This window comes from Ixodes scapularis, unplaced genomic scaffold, assembly GCF_016920785.2.
Source record: "Ixodes scapularis isolate PalLabHiFi unplaced genomic scaffold, ASM1692078v2 PGA_scaffold10__122_contigs__length_95168666, whole genome shotgun sequence".
NCBI lineage: Eukaryota > Metazoa > Arthropoda > Arachnida > Ixodida > Ixodidae > Ixodes > Ixodes scapularis.
The window spans coordinates 40,578,003-40,603,749 of record NW_024609836.1 but is presented as its reverse complement, the minus strand read 5'-3'; the positions used below and the strand labels follow the sequence as shown (position 1 = coordinate 40,603,749).

The 25,747-nt window shown below is 45.5% G+C and overlaps 1 protein-coding gene across 2 annotated transcripts in view; it reads right to left on the bottom strand.

Annotated features, from left to right (window-relative positions):
- LOC8031802 (equilibrative nucleoside transporter 1) overlaps positions 1-24,358 on the bottom strand; it is a 101,915-nt gene extending 77,557 nt beyond the window's left edge. The window contains exon 1 of one of the 2 annotated variants that reach the window (XM_029986556.4): positions 24,150-24,358. In XM_029986556.4, the coding sequence (XP_029842416.2) occupies positions 24,150-24,205 (56 nt within the window). In that variant the 5' untranslated portion in view covers positions 24,206-24,358. The remainder of the gene's footprint in view (positions 1-24,149) is intronic. The other variant, XM_029986557.4, reaches the window with a different exon arrangement.
- Between the last annotated feature and the right edge of the window lie 1,389 nt (positions 24,359-25,747).

The window sequence follows — 25,747 nt, the reverse complement described above, 5'->3', positions numbered from 1 at the left end:
TTTACGGTTAAATTTCTTTCACGTTATTCATAATAACCAAACCGGAATCGATAAAGACATGTATAGGCAAGCCCCACATTACGTATCAAGAAAAACTGATCACCAGAAGAAAGTTAGAGAAATTAACTGCCGAACGGATGTTTTCGCCCACTCTTTCCCCCCCCCCCCCCCCCCCTTACTATCAATACGTGGAATAGTCTGGACAGCACTATTGTCAGTTCTCCACAAAACATGTTCTTCTCAGTTTTACAAGACTTTTGTTTCCAATAGGTGTCTATTATTTCACGTCTGTTTTGTATTGTGTTTTTTGTTCATGTAACCCCCCCCCCCCCCCACACACAATAATGGCCCCTGACCCATGTAGGTATCTGCATAAATAAATAAATAAGTAAATAAATAAATAAATAAATATTGGAAAATTAACGGTTAGCGCAACATTGGCGTCACGAGGCTCATTTTGAGTTGGGAGACATTCCAAAACATGCCTCTCTTTTGAGACCTAAGTGATATTTTTGTCTCACGGCGTAGATACCGTGGAATTATATATTTTGTTCCTGCTTTTCTTTCTTTAGCGGGCCCCCAGGAAAGGGGGAGGAAGATATTTTGGGACATACATATCCTATCCAGAAACATTGCGTTCCTTTAGGAGGGGATCATTCAAGTGCGGCTCAAATGACACGTCAAATTTTAAATCAACCTTGTTCTGAGAATGTGCCTTCCGCGAGGAAACAGATAACTAGACATTGCTCACTAGTTTCCATTTACTTCATTTTCGGCTATTTACTTGGTGCTAGAGTTACTATTATGTGTTCGCCAAGATCGTATCCAGAATTCGAGCTCGGCTTTACGTGGTCTCTTTCTAGACGTGGGCCTAAATCGGGATGGAGAATGGGGCCTAAGGACTTGACAGAATCGAATTTGTCAATTTTCGCCGACGAGTGCGAAGTACCACATTGTCAAGACAGCCGTTCTCAGTCCCTATTATTTTTAGGAATGCTTCCTCTTTTGTTTTTATTCATGTATACAAATCTGCAATTTCACTCGTTATTTTTTTATTTCCCTTATTGCAGACTTTACATTTATGCTCGTCAGTTTCCCCACACGTGTACATGAATACTCAAGCTGCAGCGATGTTTTTTGTTTGAATGTACCACGACAAAAGCTTGTAGTTGCGAGAGACAATCAAACGTTAGATAATCGTTTGAAGATAAGAAAGTGTGTGCCCGACCAATGAGCAGAACCGCAACCAGGATAGTATGCAGGATTTCAGTTTGTGTTGTGTTTTCGACAGACCACTCCCTTTCAATGTATAAATAATAAAACTATTCAATATATCAATCTCAAGGTAGCAGGAATTGACAAGGCAGCCATTTTTATCTTTGCTGTAGTTGTTCGCTCCTCGTCATATGAAGACATAATATCAGAGAGCTAAGCAAAAGTTTTGGCATGCCTATACTTAGCAGAAAACTTAGATAAATGAAACATGTCCCTTCACAAACATTAAGGGTTTTTTTTACCGCAAAACTAAACTATGCATTGCAGAACGTTTATTCTCTGCCCAAGTGTAGCGCTAACTGTCCGAAGCAGATGCCACAATTTCAAATCTAGTGGCCTTTATCTCATTGAAATGTTATAAGTGATTTCCTTAAACCTTTCAATGGGAAAATGGGAGCTGTTATTGTCCATTGTTGGATAGTGGCGACATTCAGCTCCATGTACTCGAGAGTTTCGTAGGCCGCCATTTTCCCCGTTGAAGACATGAGAAAATCTATAATTTTTAAATAAGATAACGGTTAGTTCTGAAACTTTTGACCTGTGGTTCGGAGCGCTAGCGTTACATATGGGATGAAAATGAGCCTTCGGCGATGCGGAGTTTATTTTTTGCAGTGAAAAACTCCTCCAAGCGTGTAGAAACGTCCTCCAAAAATAGGAAAGACCCATTAGACAATGCGGTTTGAGGTGGTTGTGCAGAGTTCGTGCTAGCCAGTTTCACATTGCTTGGGGTTTAGGAATAAATGAACATTTATTTTGTCGCTCTAAAATAAAGTGCCCGGGGCCAACGCACGCTTGGTCCCACGAAACAGGCGGCGTTAGAGAAGGGGTCTATTATATTATTGAAGAATCTACGTGATATAAAGATTAATACATTTACTGTTGGAACGCACGTAATAGCCTATCTCTAGAGAAACGTTTTCGCGAATAGCCGTGACGCAGGGAAACCAGCTGAATGCAGTCTTCTGAAGTTATGAAACTGGGTGAGACTAATCCTTACGGGCATTTCACTGCACAAAGAACGACGGAAGATATGCAGTTTTTTTTTTTATTATTTTCGTTAGCTTCCACAGGCGTAGATACCGTATATCCCCTTATCAACAAACATTTCGCTTTATGATAGAAAAAAAAAAGTCTGGATTGCAAAGCCTTGTTAACTGTGCGATACTCTTTGCGCTAACACGACATCGCTGATTTTTCGCATTTTACTTCAAATGGGTATTTTCGGGCACCACATTTTTCTGCGTAGTTAGTGCCCCTAGCCAGCCTTTCCTAATACTCTAGTATTTTTGAAAACAACCGTTTGCATCCAACAACAAAACAAACACAAAGAACACTGTTATCACTTGTTTTCGCCGACAGCGCTGTACAGTGTGCGTGTTTATTTTTTTATTTTTTAGTATATTATTAGACGATGACCTAATTCGCTCCACTTTATTATTTCCAAAGCCGAATGAATGTGCAAGGCTATTTGAGCTGGTTGATCCTGACCACAAACAAAATAGGCACTTTGATGAAGTCTGGGATCTTGAGAACTTATAGAGTATGTAGATTCTGAAGATCCGAACCTTTATCGTCACCAAAACGCTTATTCGGCAATAAGCACGAATGTTTTTTTGGCCAGAACAATCATGCTCACTACTCGATGAACGTTTCGCAGATATTCGTGTGAAAAGCAAGACTCCCTATTTTATCCAGCGCAGTATTGTTACGAATAAAAATAATAAAAAAAATAATCGAGAACATAATATTAAGCCTTGTTTCTCTCTGCAAACGAAAGCAGAAAGCTCCGAGCATCCTGCATCGGTGACGGAAGGGTGACTGACACATTGTACGTTGAGGAATGTTGTGAACCAGAGCACACGATGACAACCGACAATAGGATGGAAATCTTTAGAAGAGAAAGAATCAAGCTGAGTAAGGTTCGAACCCAGTGCTTCCGAGTGCCAGTCGTATGCGTCGCCAACCCCGCCACGCATGTGGCAATATGAACTTCAGTCGCGCTGGATCTCTCGATTGAACACCCATGCTTTTTCTATCGGCGTGAAAAAAAAAAAAAAAATGTGCAGATTCACTTTGGATCTGATAGGAGTTTAGTACAACTGCAGAAAATTCATTCGAATGTTCAAATTCAAAGTAAACAAATATATTTTAGAGCTTCAGCACGGTTACCAGGCATCGACTCAAAATCCGGGCGCACCTGTGTCCCAAAACATAATTCGACTGCACTGAGACATAACAATACATAAGTTACTACATACCCCGGCGCTATATAAAAAAAGTGTGAGTATTTAGACACCAGAAAGCTCTGCTTCAAGGGGAGTGAATGAATCATGCTCCCATTACAGTGCGACCACCGACCTGCAGTCTCTGAAGTGCAACATGCGGTAGTAATCACGCCATCTCATTTTCTTTTCTATCTTTTTTTTTTCAGATTGTTTACGGTGTGGCTGTGCACAGGTTAATTCCGCCGAAGCGCTCGGTACCGTGCTCACGGATGCACTGTGCGAGCAGCTGCGGGCCATATGTTGCAAGTGCTTTTGTTTTGTTTTTCGCCCGACGATCACCTCCATGGTGGCTGTCGCATATGGAGTGCGATCAGACTAGTACGCAACTCGTTACTAGTAGCCTTCTGCTTCTACCTAGTTACTTTTTTCGGTAACGAGTAACGTATTTAGTTACTTTTTTAGTAAAAGAAGGAGTAAGGCACTTTGTTACTTTTAAGGCCAAGTAACGAGTAACGGTATTTCGTTACTTTTGAGGAGTAACGTTGCCAACGTTTAAACAGCCTCGTTTAAATCCTAACCTCAGTATGCGTCTTTTGCGACCAAAGCGGTATTTGTGCGATACTCTTCGCGCTAAACCCAGTACGAGTGGAACCGCAGGTTCCTCTCGTACTGAATTTTGGGAAACAAGGCAACAGGAAAACAAAAACAACTTAACGGTATTACAGCGTAGCGACGTCTATAGCTGAACACGTCAGTCGAACTCTACGGCTGGTGATGTCCTTCACCCTTGTAGAAGGTTGAACCTTCAAGAATCGTCCACAGACCGAATGTAAACCCAAAGGTTGCCAACACGGGAAGGCACAGGACCTGTTGTCAACTTGAAACTTTAGAAGCCGAGAAAGCAAGTAAGAGAGGGGAATCCCAGATTCATCAGATCTTCCTGAAGCACAACACTGTCGTTCCTTCAAGCGTATCAGTAGAAGGACCCTTCAGCGTCACCGGAGACGTGTTCCCAAGGAAACGGGGAAACGCAACTGATGGAAACGTGCTACTGCTAAAATGCTACGAATACTGAAAAAAAAAAAAAAAAAAAGAATGTGAAACGAAAGCAGTTAGGAATTTGTTGGTCAAAGTAACTATACCCGTTTTTATCTCGAGGAAAAAGCAAGTTTTGCGCATTGTTCATAAGCGAAGCGAAGTAGTTCTTACGAGATTTGGTTGTCGGAAGAAAAAGCAATGCTTTTGGCGTTTGGAACGTGTACGTCTTGATAAGATAAGATATATTTAATCTAAAATTCACCTACATATATCTTAACTATCAACATAAAGGAGGAAATTAGTAATGCTCCGCGAGGTGCCGTACTTTTTACTTCGGTTCTGGAGGTGAAAACGGGTTTAGAAAAGTCATTTGTTACTTTAGAAATGAAGTAACGCGTTCTTTTAGAGAATCGGTGACCAGTAACGTATTAGTTACTTTCTGAGCGAGTAACGAGTAAAGGTATTTAGCAACTTTTTTGGGGTAGCGCGCACGTGTCTGATAGCGATGCACTCCATTTGCTACGCATAAAGTAGGAAACATGTGTCGATGAGCTTTTATCGACGAAATGAAGAAACCAGATCACCAGACAATCAGCATCGTTTTATCAATCCGCGGGCAATGAGAGTGTGGCACTAGCCGATAAGCACGCTGAATAACGAATCACACAGCAAGAAGCGCGCGAAGATAACAACCTACACTCTTCGCTTCTTAAAGGCCAACCTACAGAATCGTCTTCTGCCGGTTAGGAAATCGGTTTCCAGTTTCTTTCTCTCCATTCCCTCTCGCGTTCTACTCTCCTCCTCTCTCTACAGGAGCGGGACTCTAAACTACTCCCAGCAGAGAGGAAGGGGGTGTCTCCATCTTTCTCAAATGGTTAGGAGGAATTAAGGGAGAGTTTCCTCCTCTCAGGCTCTGGCCTTCAAAAGGAGACTGCCCCCCCCTCCCCCCCCCCCCCAATTTTATTTTTTACTTTTTGCCAGGTGACTTTTGTATGGTGTAAGAACACTACCCAATCAATATCTTGCTTGAGATTCACATATATTTTAGAGCGCAGCTCTTAGGGGCCCGTTTCCAGCCTGAGCGGCGTCGGCGTCGGCGTGTCACGTGACCCCCCCCCCCCCCGAGGTCGCGTGACCCCCCCCCCCCCTACCCCCGAGGTCACGTGACCCCCCCCCCCCCCCGAGGTCACGTGATTCCCTCCCCCGAGATCACGTGACCCCCCCGGGGTCACGTGACTACCCGCAGGTGACGTGACCCCCCTCAGTACCCTTCCCTACTCCTCCTCAAGAGCTGCGCTCCAATTCGGCGTTACAAGGATTTGTAAACGGCTTTTATTTTTTAATAAAGTTAAAAAGAACGCAACTGCTCAAAACCGAAACATGTGCACGGAGGCTCGGAGCGGCTCGGAGGACAAAGTTGCCGGACGGCACGTGGCTATCGCCCCCTACCCAGTTTTTTTTTTTTTCGTTACTCCTCTTTTTGGCCTCTGAAGCAGATGGCGACGACGACAACTTCCATGAACCGTTTGCCATGTGGTTGTTTCGCGCTTTTATCCCTTCCACTCGGTGTACTGCGCCTGAAGATCGATTCGACGGTACCACGAACGACAGCTCCGAAGTAGCAACCCCACGTCCGCCGTAACGTTGGTCCGTCGTGCACCGCCATCGCGTAGACCAGCCAGCGGTACGTCGCCATTTTGAGAATGACGTGTGGATCTACTACCTGTGATCTGCGCAACAATTTTTCTTTTTCATGAAACGTATTTGCAGCTTCTTGGAGGCCACAAAAAAGTGGGATTCATATTCGTTTCCATTTTAATATTAAATGTGTGTCTTACATGACCCACGGCTTTGAATATATTTGGTACGGATCCTTTTGAACGGCACGCATTCGTGAAAAAAGAATAAGCGCGGTTAAAATCGGCCGATTCTCGACCGGGGGTTTTCGAGCGGAAATAGTACGAATTTCGATATGCAAATTGCGTTCTGAGTAGTTGGGTTCTTCTTAGTTCATGTTCAGATAGAAATCTCGGCGAGCGTAAACACCCCGTCAGTTTTCCTTTTAAAGGGCACGTCAATCAAAGCGCACTGCAGAGCAAAAGCAAAGTAATTTGGGTTACGCGGATATTTATAATTTATACGGCGTGTAGTTGGTCAGCCATTAAAGTTGCGACGAGTCACACGCTGTAGATGAGCAATTTAGCCAGTGCAGTACAACCGCTAGCCTGGGGTCTTTATTAACGTGCACCACGCAGTAGTGATACACGACCGCACGCCGGTACGATGCTCATCCAGATCGAAACGGGCAGGGGTGGGGCTCGAACCCAGGATCCCTGGGTTCTGCAGCGCGAGCTTTCGCTCCACGCGCGTCGAGCCGGGTGTACGCTTTAGCCCACTCGGCCACCGATCCCCACACCGCAGAGAGAGAGAGAGAGAGAGAGAGAGAGAGAAGCGTTGTGACAGAGGTTGAGGGGGGGGGGGAGGGGGGAAAGGAGAGGCGACAGACAAATTAGAAATAAAATGAAAACATACATGAGAACGCCAAGATACGTAGAAATACATAACTAATTTTAAAAAGAAAATTATTAAAAGAATAAAATTTTAAAATTGTTTCCAATTCATTTTCTTATATATTCCAGTACGAAAATTTTAAAGAAGACAACTTCCTCGTCGTCAAGAACACAGAAGACAAGAGGCAGGACCAAGCTGAACAACTATTATTAACTTAACACCAAAGGAAAAAAAAAAAAAAAAACGAAACAAATACTCATAATTGCTCGCAAGATTCTCCAAGTTCGTTCCAATGCTAACGTTCAGCTGTCTCCCTGTTTTTCTTTTTTAATTGGCTTTAAGGACTAAAGAAACGTTTGGTCAATTACGGCCCTCATTTTTTATATTATATTGGATCAAACCTGTTATACCGTCATGTGGTGCAGGTAGAGAGAAACAGTTTATTTCCTTTTTTTTATCTCTCACTTAGAAATTGAGTGTATGCGCACTGGGCGCTTTGTCACTGGCTCACACCACCGCAGAGAATGCGGGATGACGAGGCAGACAGGCTCGTGTCGTCATTGGCTCAGGTCGGGGGTAAACAAAAGCACGTGGGCGCATTTGGCGGGTGAACAAACGCACGAGGAGAGCAAGCAGCAGAAGAAATTGCACGCCATGTAGGGTCCGGCGGTTTCAGAGAGAGGGCACGGCGTGGCGATCGGTTCCGAGCGGCCCGTTATCGCTTCTCCTTCAATCGCGGCATTCGCCGCATATCGAACGTGGGAGAGCAAATCATAAAGCGGGAGGCGTGGTAGTAATAGGCCATGCCATGCTTATTTCAACCTGTCTACACTCTAAGAAAAGCCCGGGTGTCTGCTTTCTTACACAACACTTGGAGAGCCAGTCACTGCAACTTATGGAGGCAGCTCAGCGAATGACAATGCCGAAACATATGTTTAGACCAAAAACGCAGTCTGAGTTGTGACATTAAGCAATGGAAGCGTGACGTTTTGCATTGCTTAATGTCACAACTCAGACTGCGTTTTTTGGTCTAAACATATGTTTCGGCATTGTCATTCGCTGAGCTGCCTCCATAAGTTGCAGCGATTGGCTCTCCGAGTGTTGTGCGTGAAAGTAGACGCACAAACGTTTTTTGGAGCGCATGACTGTACCATAACCTTTATGTTTACTTCTTCGAATTGACGCGTAAAGTTATCCACATTCAAGTTCTTTATGTACCTTCACTCGGAGAGAGAGAGAGAGGGGGGGGGGGACGGGAAGAAAAACAACTTGTGCGTTGCTTCACGAGCCACTGCTCCCCCTCAGCAGCAAGGAAACAACATGAACATACACACTATTCAAAGTTATAATACGAATGCATGCAAATGGTATAAAGTTAATACACAGGTGTACAGAAAAAGAGATTAATTATTTAATGTTTTTGCCATCTACAGCAGCAACGGGATCCTCTTTAACACACAGCAAAGGCACATTTTTATTGGTTTCACGCAATATATCTGTATTCAATTTGGTCCAACTGTTTTCAAAAGACTACGTTCTGTAAATCTCAGCACCCTTCTGCCGAAGTATGCTCCGGAGTGCGGCACTAACAACGGATTGCGGCATCAGCCGTTAAGAACGCCGATGAAGGAATTTTGAAACGAGAAGTGTGACCGTAATGACCCACGACCTGCGTGTCTTCAGCTCTCAGTGACTAATGGGGACGATGCGCGTTTATAATGACGTGCAATTGCGAATTATGTCAAAGATGCGCAAAGTAAAAATCCTGGAACCCACGTGCAGTGCCCGGGAAAGGCAAGGCCGGACCTACCACACTGCTCGGTAAGAATACGTACATCGTACGTCTCGTTGTTTATTTGCACTGCAGTTGCGCGACTAAAGAGCATTCGCACGCCCGGTGCGTTTCTCGACTGGCACATCTAAATTCACGAAGCCGTGTTGGAGTACATTTCGTCGCGTCACGTTTAAATGGCAACTCCGATCAAAAACGAAACCAAAATAAATGAGTCTTATCGCTTTAGTGGCGTGAAATATGATAGCAGCCGAAATGTTACGTCAGAGTGAAGCCGCGTATTCCACTAAAACTGAGTTTAAAGATGCGACCAGCTGCTCTTCAGCAGGTGGCAAGCGGGTTAGCTTTTAGTCAAGCAACACTGGGTGACGCGCACCGCAGCACTGCCGTGACATCACGTCACGGAGGCGTTGCGGCTGATTCCGCAAGTTGTACCGCGTACAGCAGCTCCCCCGTGACGTCACGTCGCGGTTGTACAGCTGATATCAATGCTGCCTTCACTCTGTCGCGGATAGTTTAGGTTTTGCCGTAGACGCCGAAAACCAAACTTCGGGCCGTGATATTTATTAAACCACACACAATATTGAAGAAAAAAAAAAGAAAATCATTGTAGCTGTAACTGAATGAGTTAAAAACAACGCTGTGGCTAGCGTTACGTCCAGGCAGAGCACTGAAACGCGTATACCTAACCCTCCCCCCGCCCTCCTCTCTCTCCCCCGTGAACCTAGGGAAGGCGGAGATTTGGACGTAACTTAATTACGTCGGACGCAACGCTAGACACTTCGTTAAAACAATTGTAATCCCAAAATAAAAAAAAATAAACACGCCAAAAACATTTAAGAACGCTAACGTGTAGGAATGCTCTTGCATTCCTACACGCAACGTATTCCCAGCGCGCTACGCCCTCCTTTCGCACACGGCGCTCCGGCGGTGACATCGCGCTCTCCCACTGCGCAGGCGCGGCGCTCCCGCCGGCCTCACGGCTTCCGTGACGATGCATCTGCGTTGCTGCGCTTTTCTTTGTGTTTTATTTCTGAGGCGTGCCCGCTTTGACCTTGAGTGGCGCGTGCTTGATGACGTATGGTGTGACCACCTTTCGAGCAAAACGCCGACGCTTTTTTTCGTAATGGGACATATAGGCCTTCGCTTAAAATATGCGGAAAGCAAGTCGAGAGTAGGAACCTATCGAGATTAAGAAAGGCGGGCGCTCAAAATTTTCTTCAGCGTGGCAGAAGATTCCCCCTCTTTTATTTTTTTCCTCCTCCCCTTTCCTCCTCCATTTTCATCCTCGCTTTTTACGGCCTTCTCGCACGAGTGCTAATGGGCTTACCGGCCCCCCGACAAAATCTCTGTAACCCTTCAAGGTTCTCTGCTTCAATCCCAAACACCAGGGATTAGTTAGGCAGGCTGGATATGAGCTCAAAAGGGTTCGGGCTGGCTCGCTTTTCTTCTTCTTTTTTTTTTTTCTCTTTTTCTGCAGTTCTAAAACACACTCAAATAGTCAACACCAATAACTAGCCCAACAACAAGTTCTTTTACATTCAGATACTTCCGCATGCGGCCACACACGCTACAACACCGCATATTCATCTCGAGTGAACGGAACTTGAACATTGCTTGCTCCAAACTGGTCACTCCATTTCCTTCGTATTAATCGTTTCATTTGTCTGGCGACCAAGCAGTGTTTCATGCCATCGACTAACTGGAGGCTTGACCAGAGAACAGTATTCTTCATTACAGCCTTCTTAACGACTTGGTCCTCGTCAATACGCATATTTATACCAGTTGCTGATTATTTCAGCACCTGGTACCTATTCGTCAGCAAAATACACACACTAGGGTAGAGAGTTCAAGTTAACAGTCAGGATGTGTTGTCTGGTTTTAGAATGGATAATGACGATATCATAAGAGGTATCACGAACTTCCAAGCCAAACTTATCTACCGGTGAAGATTTTATCCCAAGTTTTATAACCAAGGGTTGCGATGACTTGTTTGCATTTATTTTGGAGCAAACTTTTAATATATCACTTAGTTCTGTCGTATTCCCATTGTTACGAAAGAGAACAGTGGTCGTGCTCATCTTAAAGGGGATGATACATCGGTTGGCAGTAACTATCGTCCGGTTTCATTATTGAGTGTTTTTGAGAAGTGTTTGAGAAGGTTGTGCATAGACGCGTTACGTTTTATTTTCGTCAGAAACTAATTGCTTCGCAGCATCGATAAATTGAAACCATTTGTGCTCTTTGTTAAACTACTCTGCACCTGATGTTACATGTGGCCGACAAGTATATTCGTTTTATTTTGACATGTCTAAAACATTCGACAATGTTGATCACGAACTGTTATTGCACAAACTAGAGTAATACGGCTGTTGTTCTGAATTACTTTTGTGGTCTCATATATTTAATGTAATTTAATTAATTTTAATCCTCTAACGCCAGGTTAGGGCATTACCATATTTACTCTAGTGATAGCCGCACTGTTTATGAAGAAAACCTGAGGGTTGGCTTCTCCGCGGAGCACGTGAATCGCCAATCACTGCAAACGACAGCATGCTTCCAGCGGTTTACAGGACAAAGATAACGTCTTCGCGCGAAGATACCATCTGTGAAGATTGCATTTGTATGGAGAATCGTGTTCTCTATCTGGTTATTTGCTATGTAATTTATGCGCAACGCGATGATTGGGCGTATATGTGTTCTGCGGGAAAGCAGAGGCAAGGGCCTTGTTCATAAATAGTGCGGCTATTACTCGAGTAAATACGGTACATAGAAAGGTGGGTTGAAAGTGATGAATGATGCAATAGTAACACCGACACAAAAACAAAATATACGAAAATAAACACAGCAGTGGTTAATACATTCACTCAATTTAAATGGGATAATAAAATTTAAAAAAAAAAAACAAAAAACTCCGCTGCATTAGTGACGTTAACAATGGAGGATGGCAGTTTCTTCCATTCAGCGATGGCATGAGGAATGAATTGTTCGTTAAACGTATTAGTTTTACCGGAGATTCATTTAATTGGACAAGCAATATTCAGGTGGGTTGATCTTCTTTCGGGGAGTAAGACGAAGGTGCCTCTTAGCTCTAGTTGGTGGTGGTAACTTTTATCAAGAAGGCAAAGACGAGAAACCTTCCTCCATGTCTGAAGGGCTGCAGTGCAAGTTGACTTTTTACAGAAGAAATACTAGCAGAGTAGTCGTAGGATGATAAGATGAATGATTAGATGAACCGGGCGGCTCGGTTTTGGGTTGACTCTAGATGGTTGATTACGTAAACTTGATGAGGCTTCAGATGGAGGTTGCATATGCTAATCTAGGTCTTACGTCGGATTCGTAAGCGATATTTCGAACTTAAGATGGCGCGTCTCTTGAATCCGAGTGCCCGGGAGGTTTCGACAGCAATGGGGGGGGGGGGGGGGGGGGGGGCTTTTACGCGACGTTTCCATCAAAGGGTAGTCTTATGCCAAGATATCTACGCACTGGAACAGCTTGAATGACGTCTTTGTTAATAGTTTATTGAAAGCTTAAAAAGAGTTTACGAGTGAATTTGATTATTCTGCACTTCGATTTGTTAAGCGACGCCAGCCACTTTTTGCACCAGTCGTTACTTTTTGTTAGCTCAATTTGAAGCTTGAGATTATCGGCTTTAGATGAAAGGATATTATAAGTGACGCAGTCATCTGGGAATGGACGAATTTTACAGGAAAGGTCTCATGGAAGGTCGTTAATGAAGATAACAAAAAGCACGTGATGTGACTCCTGTCAGGTTTGATTTATGGTTGTAATTATGACTGTGTATTGCACGTGAGACGCAAAAAAACTGAATCCATGCAAATACAAGCGGATCTAATTGCAGGGATGATAGTTTCAGAAGAAGACGTTGATGTGGAACACGGTGGAACGTCTTTGAACAGTCAAGAATAATGCCGTCAGTCTGTATGTGCTCTATGGCATCCAAGGTTAGTTTGTGGCTCATAAACAAATTCACAGAGCTGGGTTTCACAGAACTCCCTACAAAAGCCATGCTGTTGACGAAAGACAAACATGTTTGAGGATATGTGAGTCATAATATGAGGGTGCAAGATGTGCTCGAGAAGTTTAGATTCGATGCAAGTTACAGAGGTGGGTCGATAGTTAGAAGCGGAGGGCCGTGTTCCCTCTTTCCAGATTGGGACGACTCTCCCAATCTTCCAGTCGAAAGGTATCCAACTTTCGGAGAGAGGCTGGTTAAAGAGGAGATTTAGAATTGCACAGAAAATACTGGCTGTATATTTTTATAATCTTAGCGTTAATATTATCTGGTCCTGCCGAGGAAGCGAGTTTTAGGTTATTTATGTAGTTGGCTATTTACTGATGATGTTAGAATTTCCAACATTCACTCTTGGCCACGGCTCCATTCTTGGGCTGCTCCTATTCTTTATTTGAAAATAACATAACGTTATTTGGGAAAAATGCTATGATGCCGATGTTCGCCGGTGATATCAAGATTTTCTGGGGTGTTGATTCTTTTGTTGATTGCAATGCTCTTCAACACGATTGACTAGCATACTGCAGAAGTGTACATCGAATTGTTTGTTTCTTGATCCCACAAAAACTAAGATTTTTGCCTATTGGTAGGCATCATGATGTTTGGAATTTCACCTATACTTTGGGAGGAAGACCAATCTAACGTGTGACTGTTGCAAAGGATCTCGGCGTGTACGTTGTTAGTGAGCTCTCATTCAATGCTAACGTGTCTTTTATTGTTTTTTCAGTGCATGCAGTGAACATGCGAGGTTTAATATCTAGTCTAAATCAGCTGTTCAAAAAATCTGCGTGTATCATACGAATATCTTGCTCGTTAGTTCGATCAAGGTTTGAGTTCCCATCAGTGGTTTGAAACTCGTTAACTGCCGCGCATCCTTCGAGCATTCAATTTGAGCAAAAACAATTGATACAACTTGTGTATGATGGAAACTTCCAACGTCGTTTTTGTTTAATTATAAATTTATTCTTTATACAGTCTTACTTGAGCATTTGTCAAATAAAAAACTTTTTTTTTTTTTTTTTTTTTTTGCACAGCGTTGTCAATGGCGCGTTTGACTGTGACCTACGTTTGAGCTGTGTCAGTTTCCAGGTTTCTTCATACATTACTAGATATTTTACTGTCTTTTACGTTAATTTTTTCTGTAACGTCTCGCCAATGTCAAGCATGCAGATATATTTATTATGATTGCGTCATCTAGCTAAGATGTATTTAGTGAGCAAGCACTTTTTTGTAACCAGCTGACATGTGTATATGGCGAGCATGTTGCGTGTTTTCTACGATCTATATTAATAATTTTTCATGCTATTTAAAAAAAAAATTATATTATCTATATTTCAGCAAAATCACTATTTCTTTTGTGCACCAAGGGGAACACGGATATGGTTGCGTTGGGCACAGAAACTATATCCTTGATAAAATAGTAAGGGTGCAGGCGAGCTGGTGGATGTTAACCATGTTGAATATACCTGAGACTGGGGTAGAAAGGAACATAAAAGCCCAAGAAACAGAAAGGGACAAAACGACGTCTCAATGAGACGTCGTCCTGTCCCTACTTTTATGTTCCTTTCTATCCCAGTCTCAGGTATATTCAACATGGTTAATTATATCCTTATTCTAATTAATAATAATAATAATATTATTATTATTAGTATCATTATTACGACAACTACTGTCATATACATATGTTGTTCGAAGGTGCAGATCCACGACCGTGTTGAGCACATCAGAAGATGGTCAGAATATAGAATATGGATCTAATTCTGCGCGGTAAAATCACCGCATTTTTAGGTGTAAGAGTCACACCTTTTGTATAAGTTGCCATTTTCAAGAAACTGTTGGTTTCAGAAAAAAATTTGCGGTGGCTTAGCTTGGCTGTGCCAGGCCAGGATAGACGTAGCGTGAGCTTATGCGCACAAAATGAGAGGCGCTATCAAGCGGTTCCGGTGCAGCGTCAGACTTGGCTACCGCGCAACGGAGGCGCACAGCTGGGCACGCGGCGGCGCCAGTGCATCTGCCGCGGCTATGACGTCACTCCTCTGGAACGCGCAGACCGGCGATGCGGGCGAGGCGGGCGCGGCGGTGGCGGAGCGCGCGGCGGCGGCGGAGCGTGGCTCTCATAATGAGCCGTGCTCATTATGCGGAGCTCCGCCGCCGCCGCCGCGCGCTCCGCATAATGAGCACGGCTCGCATAATGAGCACGGCTCATTATGAGGGCCACGCGGAACTGCTCAACCTCGGCCAGTATAGCTAATGCTACAAAAGTTGGTATATAAGTTTTATCTATATACAGTATTTGTACGGTCGGCGCGGCGAAACTGAATTGTAAAGACCGCCTACATGAGTATTATGATCGCAGTATATGCGCAAGCGAGACGAGCTTCAATATTCTCGTAACCGAATCGAACGAGAAATATAACTGCTTTTCCGAATTTCCCCAGTGAAGGTCCATACTTATAGAGAAAAAAGCATGCAAGTCTCACCATCATATGAAAACACCAACGGAAATAAAAAACAAAACAAAAAACTTCACATTATATTTGAAAAAAAAGAAAAAAAAATATTGTAAGAATGCCATCACGACGGTCTGTCAAAGCGGGATCACAACGAATTGAAAGACCGCGATAAAAACTTATTGTAAGTGCGCGGTTAATGGACGGAATACGGATACACACAGAACAAAACGCAAGCTTATGGTATATTCAAGGCGCTTGACTGATTCAGTTGATTATTGCGGGCGGATACATAAGGAGATGACAAATGTCGTGACTTTGCATTTTTGGAGCTTCTGGTTGGCTCCACGGGTCCGTTGCGTCCGCTGTGCTCTGATTTGAGGCGAAACGAGGTATGTAAAGTCCCATGATTTTGGTCGCGGTGTGCTCCCATTGTGCTTAGACCACCTTTCCATGCGGGCGAGGGCAGCCACAACCAAACGGCATGAGAAAATTAATCTCACGATCGGGGGGCAAAACGACTTACGGGTTATACGCAACACGCTCAACAGCAGCCAAATATAGTAGGGCAAACTTGTAACAAAAGTGTGCATCAGCTTCCCTAAGCTATTGTTGGAACTACAGGAAGATAGTGGCGAGATATGAGGTACTACAGTGAGAGAGAAAAAAAAAGTTCTTTATTTCTAAACGTTGAGAATGATGTTCGTTTCTTTTTCATCTTATAATTTATAATATTGATACTCATGGTGCTTACGCCTTTATGTGGAATCTATCATTAAGTAAGACCTTATGGTTCCCAGGTGCATGTGTCTACTTGAATGCATTAGCCACTCTGCGTGACACTGTAAGCAGGGTTGTAAAAGTTACTTTAAAAATGTACCTAACATACAGTTACAGTTACTCATACGAAATTGTACCTAGGTGCGTATCTAGCTACTCGCTTAAAAATGTACCTAGGTACAGGTACAGTTACTTCAAAGATACTTTTTATAGAAATTACAGAGAAGATGCAAGCGAGCTGGTGAACTTTCAACATTGTAAAACCCGAGACGTGGGACAAAAGGAGAAGAAAAAAGGGGACAACACAGACACAGTTGTCTGTGTTGTCCCCTTTTTTCTTCTCCTTTTGTTCCACGTCTCGGGTTTTACAATGTTGATACTTTTTATTTTCACGTCACGTATTTTTCTGAAATTTGTCACATTATTATTGGAAGTAAATCCTTTGTATACTGAGATGTACACAAAAACAAGTTTGATAAACGTGCTTTATTGGTGTCAGCGTCAAGCGCCTTCCGCGCGGAGAGCCACCTTGCCTGCCAGACAGAGACCCAGACAGTCGACCAAAAATTTCGTCCAGCCCGGGCTTTCCCATTGCACCTCCGTGGAGCCCCCAGAATCGGGCCCCCCGGTTTACGTGACCCGGGCGGGATTCCGAGGCGAGAGGAGCGAGGCGTCGGGTTACGTCTCACCGAGGAGAAGCCCCTTCGCAACAGAGACGACTCCGGGACGCTGTACGATACGGACGGGACGACCGCTCTTCCTTCCTACATTATGTAAACTTGTGTAACCGATTGTAATCCCAGTTAATAAACGTCTTGTTAATTTTAAATCAACCCCAGTCTACGCATTAATCTTACGATTAACTACGAACTCCCAAAACCCCAACGGATAACCTGACATGGCGCAGCCGACATCAACGGAGGGTACGAGCGGCCACACCCCGTCAACGAGCGTCAACGAAAGCAGAACCAAGGAACGACGCTTTGCGGTCAACGACGCTTTGAACGCAGTGAACGCTGATGATCTTCACCTCTTCTCCAAATACGAGCTGGTGGAAGAATTGAGGTCTCGTCATCTCCCATGCAGCGGACCGAAAAAGCAACTCATCCGCAGACTTCTAGACGACAACGCGAATCGACGAGGAGCTGAAGGCACGGTGGAAACCCTCACGTCCGTCAGCGAGACTCGCAACGAGCAGCAAGCTCGCATCGAGGAACTCTCCACAGCCAACGACAAGCTCCAAGCCGATGTCGAACGCCTACAAGCCGAGATGCAACGCCTCATCCAAGCTGTATCTTTGACGAAGGCATCAGACGTTCCCAAAGACGTAGCAACGGCTCCCAGCAACGGCCCGACAGTGCAACGGCTGGAGCCAAGCGACATTCCAGCGCGACCAACGCCCACGCAGAGCAACGTGATTATTCCCAAACTTCCCCCGCAAACGTCGACTCCACACGAAAACGAACGACACGAAATCACCCATCTTCTCGGGATGATCGTCGAGACGCAAGCCCGAATCTCAGAGTCCATGGCACGACAAGGGCAACCACTGCAGGTTCACTCAACGAGCGACACCTCAACAGCAATCCCCATCTACGACGGTGCCATCGAGACCAATATCAAGCACTGGATCGCCGAGGTGGAACGTATCGCAGCCCTAGCTCATTGGACACCTCAACTTGCCCTCGTGAACGCCATTTCATGACTCCGCGGATCAGCGAAACATTGGCAATCATCATACGGATCAAAAATCAACGATTGGGACTCTTGGAAAAACGAAATCACCGAGAGGTTCAAACGAAAAATGACCATGCAGGAATTCCTCGAGTTCCAAGAGAAACGACAACTCGTCGAAAGTGAGTCGATCGTCCAATACATTTACTCTAAAAACGCGAAGCTCGACATGGCACCATATACGCTTGCTATGGAAGAACGCATATCCCTCATTTTGAACGGGATAAAGGACGATAATTGGGCTAACCCATTAGCCGCGCAGTGCTGCAAAACGGTTATCGAACTGATCGAACGCGCAGCCATGCTCGATTGTCGAAGACGCACCGAAAAACCAAGCACGCAGGCACAGCAATCTAGATCGTCAGGAAAGACCAACATTCAACGCCAAACGTCAGAATCCGCACCGAGCAGCCTATTCAAGAGGCCTTCCTCCCGACAGTGCTTCAATTGTAGTGAATCTGGTCACCTGTCACGCGATTGCACCAAACCCAAAACGACCGCAACACTCCGTGCAGAAGAACGACGCAACACTGGCTCAACGTCGAACGCTCAGAGCTCAGTTACGAACCGACAAGCGAACTGCTTTCTACGATCCACTGGAGGCAGCCTTCCAATTGTCGACGGATTCGTGCACAACGATAGGCCCGTTAACGTCTGCATTGACAGCGGTGCTAACGTATCCATCATCGCACCATCCGCGCTTGACGTAGGGACGAAAACGAGCCCATGGAAAGGACAAGAGCACATCCAAGTCCTCGATCGCAAGCTTGAACCGAAAAGCACAACAAAGCTGGACATCACTGTTGGTACCACACGAACGCAGCTTCCCAACGTAGTTATCGCTCCATTGCCAGCGCCTTTGGATGTGATACTGGGATCTGACTGGCGCCAACAAGCCAACGTTGATGTGACTTTCCATACATCGAACGATGTCACGATCGTGCAAATACCGAACGACGACAACGAGCAATCCGCACGCGACATGCGCGATTCAACGACATCCACGCATCAGAAAGGCAGAACCGCAGAGACACTAATCGTTTCGTTCTGCAAACGAGAATCCAGTACACCGACCGCCATCGAAGAGACGGAATACGTAAGATTCAACACGAAAAAACAGACCCCAAGCAAAGAGTTGCTTCAGGACATCGAGGAAACGGTGTCAGAAATGACAAAAGACGCGACACCCGATGAAGCGGACAAACTACGGTGTATTCTCATCCGGCACAGCGAAGCCTTCGTGTCAGAGGGGGAATCACTCGGACTTTGCCCACACGCCGAACACTCCATCGATTTACGGGACGACATACCAGTCGTATCCCGGGCATACAGGTGCTCCCCAGCGGACAGAAAATTTATCCGCAATCAGGTCGACGACTACATCCAGAAGGGAATCATACAGCCAAGCGAAAGCGAGTATGCCGCACCGACGATTGTTGTGGATCAACCGCACCACCCAACGACTCCGCGAAGGATGGTTCACGACTACAGGAAGCTGAACGCGAAGACTGTGAATCCGTCCTATCCCATGCCCATCATGGAAGATGTGATCGACGATATCATGCGTGACCAGTCGAAGTACTTCAACATAATGGATGTAAAGACAGCTTTCCTCACCGTACGCGTGAAACCGGATGATATCCACAAAACGGCATTCGTAACACCTGACGGAAAGTACGAGTACCTCCGAATGGCATTTGGATTTTGCAAAGCTCCACAGACTATGCAGAAAGTGATGCGACGCACATTCGACGGATTGCCACGAACCTCCACTTACATGGACGACGTAGGGCAAGGAGCAACAACGGTCAAGGAAGCACTAGAACTCCTCGACTCAGCTCTCGACAGAATCGTTACCAACGGACTGAAAATGGACATTAAGAAATGCCAACTCGTGCGCGACAACGTCGCTTTCCTCGGATACGAAATATCATCGGACGGACGTACGCTTGACCAAGCTCGAGTCGCCGCAGTCGACAAGTTTCAACCACACATGAACGCCAAGAAGCTGTACTCGTTCCTACAGTTCGCCAACCACTACCGTAAGTTCATCCCTGATTTTTCAGCACGTACTCGTATATTGAGAGATCTGATCGCCAGAGAGACACCTTTTATGTGGACGCATGAACACCAAGACGTGGTCGACTCTCTGAAGCACGCTCTCAAACACCCTCCACTTCTTGCGAGCTTCCAACCAGACTGCCCGACGCATGTGCACGTTGACGCATGCCAGACCGGCCTCGGAGCCATACTCAGTCAGATGCAAGACGGCAGGGAACGGGTGATCGAATACGCAAGCCGATCGCTGAACAAACACGACACCAACCTTCACTCCAACATGCTCGAATGCATGGCGCTGCATTGGGCAGTGACAGAGAAGTTCTCTATTTACCTGCGGGGTGGACCGCGTTTCACTGTGATTACGGACAACTTCAGCGTGGCGTATTTGGCTCAGAAGGGAGCAACGAATCGCCGATTCGCTCGATGGACGCTCGACCTTGCTGAATACACGTTCGACGTTGTTCACAGACCAGGAAGATTGAACACGGCAGCCGACGCCCTTTCACGACAGGGAGAAAGCGAGAGCATGCCAGGAGACATCCTCAAAACGGTACCGGCGGGTCAAGGGTTGACGTGCTACGCCATTGTGGCAAGAGATCACAGTCACCTGAGCAACCTGCAGGCATGGGACGCAGAATGCCAGAAGTTAGCGTCACTGGCGAGCGACGAAAACAGCCCGTACAACAACGAGAACGACGTCCTCACGAAAGAAACCACGGAGAAAGGACGCATTGTAAAGAGAATTGTCGTTCCCGCCACGCTCCGAGACTCTGTGATGACGATTTTTCACGACAACTCAGGACACATGGGAACGGAAAAGACGAGGGAACTCATCCTACGAAAGTACTGGTGGCCGACTTTGCTCAAAGATGTGCGTCGTTACGTACAGTCCTGCCACACGTGTCAGACGATTAACGCGCGCACAACACGGAGCAAAGGCTGCTTGAGTCCTCGAGCCATCCCGAACGAGCCCAACGTGGTGATCTCGCTCGACCACCTCGGTCCAATAGACACGAGCGAAGACAAGGGCTACATTCTCGTATGTGTTGACCACGCCACAAGATACATGGACGCAGTGGCAGTACCGAGCACTGCATCAACGCACTACGTGGACTTCCTGATGAACCGATGGATTCCTCGATTTGGGGTGCCGGAAGTCATCATTACCGATCAAGCACGAGGTTTTGTCAACAAACGCACGACAGCGCTCCATCGTCGGCTTGGCATCGAACATGTCAACACTCCACCCTACTGGCCGCAGTCGAACGGTCTCGTCGAGAGAATGGTTGGATCTCTGAAGCAGGTGCTTCGGAAGATCGTCGGACAACGACATGATTGGAGCAGAGTGCTGAACGACGCGACGCTGGCCATAAACGTCAGCAAGCACAAGCACAGCGACTGGAGCCCCTTCTGGCTTATGCACGGATACAACCCGAAGCTTCCGGGAGAACTGAACATTGGTTCAGTCGACGAAGATATATCCGAGAGCGAAAGGCTTCACGAGCTCGCCAAAAGCCGAGACGAGACAAGGGCCAGCCTGCGGGCAAGCCAAGAGTACTCCAGGCTCCGGTACGGCAGAGAAAGAGGAACTCCAGACATTCGAACAGGAGACACCGTTCTTCTCCAGATAGGCGCCAGAAGCGGCACCCTGGACGCGCGATTCGACGGACCCTATGAAGTAACCGACCTCCTCGGAGACAGTCTGGTAACGATTCGCCGAATTTCGCCAGCGCATGGGAAATTAAATGTGAAGACAGTCAACGTGGAACAAATTCGTCTCTACAACGAACGGGATCTGAATCCGGCAGAACTCTTCAACACGGCCGAGGGACCTGGTGATCTGAGGACAGATCATATTTAAAGGAGGGCGTGTCAGCGTCAAGCGCCTTCCGCGCGGAGAGCCACCTTGCCTGCCAGACAGAGACCCAGACAGTCGACCAAAAATTTCGTCCAGCCCGGGCTTTCCCATTGCACCTCCGTGGAGCCCCCAGAATCGGGCCCCCCGGTTTACGTGACCCGGGCGGGATTCCGAGGCGAGAGGAGCGAGGCGTCGGGTTACGTCTCACCGAGGAGAAGCCCCTTCGCAACAGAGACGACTCCGGGACGCTGTACGATACGGACGGGACGACCGCTCTTCCTTCCTACATTATGTAAACTTGTGTAACCGATTGTAATCCCAGTTAATAAACGTCTTGTTAACTTTAAATCAACCCCAGTCTACGCATTAATCTTACGATTAACTACGAACTCCCAAAACCCCAACGGATAACCTGACATTGGTGTCAATGTTTTAAGGAAGGAAGAGAATATTTTAACGGCGAGCGCGTTTAGGAGCTCGTGTCACAGAAAATCCGTCGGATGTCGGTGGCGTCGGTGGCGTGACGGGAAATTCCTGAATGGTCAATAGGGTCGTGACGTCACAGCCACATGAATTCGCGCGGGAATTTCAAACAACCCACAACGCTCATGTGAAACGTGACGTTACGCGTGGAATGAAGGTGGTTAAAGACACACGAATTAATGGTCGCCACATGTTTCAAATGATCCCACTTGATAAACTAATTCATTTGCTTTAAAGAAAAATTTGAAGAATTTACGCAGGATCGCAGCCACGACCCTTCGGTTGCGAGCCAGACATGATACCGACTAGGCAACGGAGGGCTCGGGAATGGCACTGCGATCCTGCCGTTATTGGAGTGCCTCGATGTCTGTCTGTGTCAGGGTAAAAGCATTATCGCGTCGAGTGTTGTCCGCGCGTGCCGAGCAAACACATAAATAAACTTTGCGAAGTAAAATGGCATCAAAGCACTGGCAAAAGCTCCTCGATCGCGCCGGGAGTGTTGTATCATAAGAACTAGGTCGTTGTGTGACTCAAGAGCATGAGAAGCGATCGAGAAGGCCATGCGAACGGGGCCCGATAACTCTATCGCGTTCAACTCTTAAAGGCGAAGGTTAATCGTCCTCCCAGTTTTTTTCTTCACAAACATATTCAGTTTTGTTAAGTGCAAAATTTGAGTTCGATTTATTGCATGGAAACACTACGTGACGTTAAATTGCTTTACAACTGTAATTATAACTTATTTTCAGTTATATGTTATATTGTATTTTCTACGATTTTGACGAAGCAAATAGAAAAGTACCTGTAAAAATTAACTTCAGTTAGTTACAAGTTACTGGAAAATGTACATAAGATACAGATACAGATACTGAGAAATGAAAGTACCTAGGTTTGTACCTCAGATACAACAAAAGTACTTAGGCACCGATTTACAGTTACTTGTACCTAGGTACTTTACAACCCTGACTGTAAGTGTATACACGAAATCGGCGCTTCTTCGCATTTTACTTCGAAAGGGTATTGGCGGGCGTCAAGATTTACAACTTTTGTTGGTTCCCCAACAGAGCATTTTACAACTTTATAGCAGTTGTGATGACAGTCCTTCAAAACCAAAAATCCAAAGTAAAAAAAAAAAAAAAAAAAACGGCAATGGCTTGTTCGCGCTAACAGTGTTGCGGGCTGTACAGATTTCATAATTGCAGTTCATATATCATATACGTACCATTAATTCCTGAAGTTTGAAGTAGTCGGTTCGAGAATTTGAAAACTAATTCTTCCCTTCGTAAAACAAAACAGCAACAAGAAAAATCGCACACACACACAACAGAGCATTGCAGACTTGCACGGTGCTCGATACAGGTAATAAAAATATTTGTAATGGATAACATTTGGAGTAATGCTGCCATCATGCCTCCAAGGCGATGCAGGTAATCTAAATAAATAAATAAATAAATAAATAAATAAATTTGATTACATTTATTAGGAAGTACCCACGGGAGTAATCTGAATAATTTTTGAGGTACTGAAATTACTTGTATTTTTTCCCTAGTCGTTTCTAATGACGCCTTTATTCGTACAAGTTCCTTTCCAAAGAATCCTCTAACTGACTCTCTGACAGGAGAATGCTTTAGCATAATTGATGGATTAAGAAACTAAGTAGATTATAATTTGGTTATTCTAATCAATTAACGAACAGTAAAAAAAAATTCACGTTTTCAAACCGGCAGCAAAATCTGTTGCTTGAAAAATATGAAGTAACCGAAAAAATTAAGTTTTTTTTTTCAACTACCGACAAGTATGTCTCTTCTCACGTGACGAAGTAATCTAATTGAAGTTTTAAACCAATAATAATTGTAACTGCAATGATCACATTTTTTTTAGCAACGTGTATAAGACTGAGTATTGATCTCACCAGCTCTCCTCGATGGTCGAAAGCCTGCGCACCCTCTTCAAGCGCACTCCCATCATGCCTGAAGTTACTCCTCGGCACCGGCGGCGCGCTGCCTCTTCCCACGGTATACGCCTCGCTTACTTGGCAGCGCTGCGCCGCGCTACACCGGCGAAGAATGATCCTCCGTTCATATCGCACGTTTCGTCGTATCTGCCAGTCGTTGCTTTTTCGCTCATCGCCCCCACGGAGCTCTTCCTTCCCGCCAACGCACATGCGCACATCCTGTGCCGCCGGCGCGGTCCGCCATGCGCACCGTGCTGCCGTTGCGTAGCGCTGGGGGAGCCCGGATGTAAGAGACGGAGCAACTCAAAATCACGGCGAGCGCTTGCAACCCGATGGCGGTCGTCTTAGGCGCGATTTGGTCGCAAGTGCGCGTGCGTTGCGCAGGGAGGCGCTCGCAGTCGATGGGCGCTTTTGACCCTTCCTCGCAACTCGTATTATTGCAAACGTGGCCCGCGAGACACATGACCTCGATCGAGCAGGTGGAGACACTCTGCGATCTGGGCGCACTACGTAGTCGCGGCTCGGACATTTACGGGAGTGGAAACAGAACGCGTTTGTTTGCGTGCCGCGGCTGGCCGGGAACACATGCCGGGAGAAAAGACATTTGCTTCCGTTGCGTGCGGTAAAAAAGTGTTCAGCTGTATGAGTAGGTGTAGACTGAAAACAAAGGAAATGGAAAAAAATACCAACGTTATAGTGGAGATTTGCTAAATTCCGCGTATAGTCTTGAATCTAAAAGGAATGCACCTGTTAGGTAAGGAACATGAACTCGGAAACGGTGGGTTCAGAGGAAAACGTAGTGGAGAGAAGTTGCTATTGTTATCACTGCCGATACAATGGTTACTCTGACTCTTGAGGTGACGCCTATTGTTTCGCACGTGTGGTCTACTCGATCTGACTCGAAAGTCATAACACCACTCCGAGAATGCACGTAAGCATTCTCGGGAAAAAAAACAAAAAAAGCGGCGCAAACAAGAAAAGTAATTTGTTTTTACTTTTCGTGTATGTCTTTTGGTTGCGTACAGTTTCTGTGTTGTGTTATGTCCCATCTTTCAACAGCTTGTTTGCACGCTGGCATCCTGTACTCGAAGGTCGCGTTATGTTTTGCCAAAGGAAGATATATATATTTTTTGTTTTTGATTTGACTGAAGATGCTTTTTGCAGTTTCAACATTTTTTAAAATGACAGTTGCGTCATTCGGAAGAAAAAACAACAAAAGAACGAAGGTTATTGAGCTTACAAGGTCGTTGTGACGTCAGCTATATCCGGCCAGTGACGTCACTACGACTTTGTTATCTAGAAGGTAATGACCAAATTTATTTTTGTCGACGCCAAGCTCGGCGGTAATAAACTAAACATCTTAAAGGGCCCCTCCAGCCTAAAAAATCGCGATCGTAGGTTTTCACGCCTCGCGCAAGTTTACATAATGTTAATAACGCCACTAAAATAGCAACCAAAATAACAAAGATTTTATGAGGAAATTAATTCGAGAATCTAAGACTTTGATACACACATTTTCGATTCGTAACCCGACGAGACCTGTGGTGACGTTACAA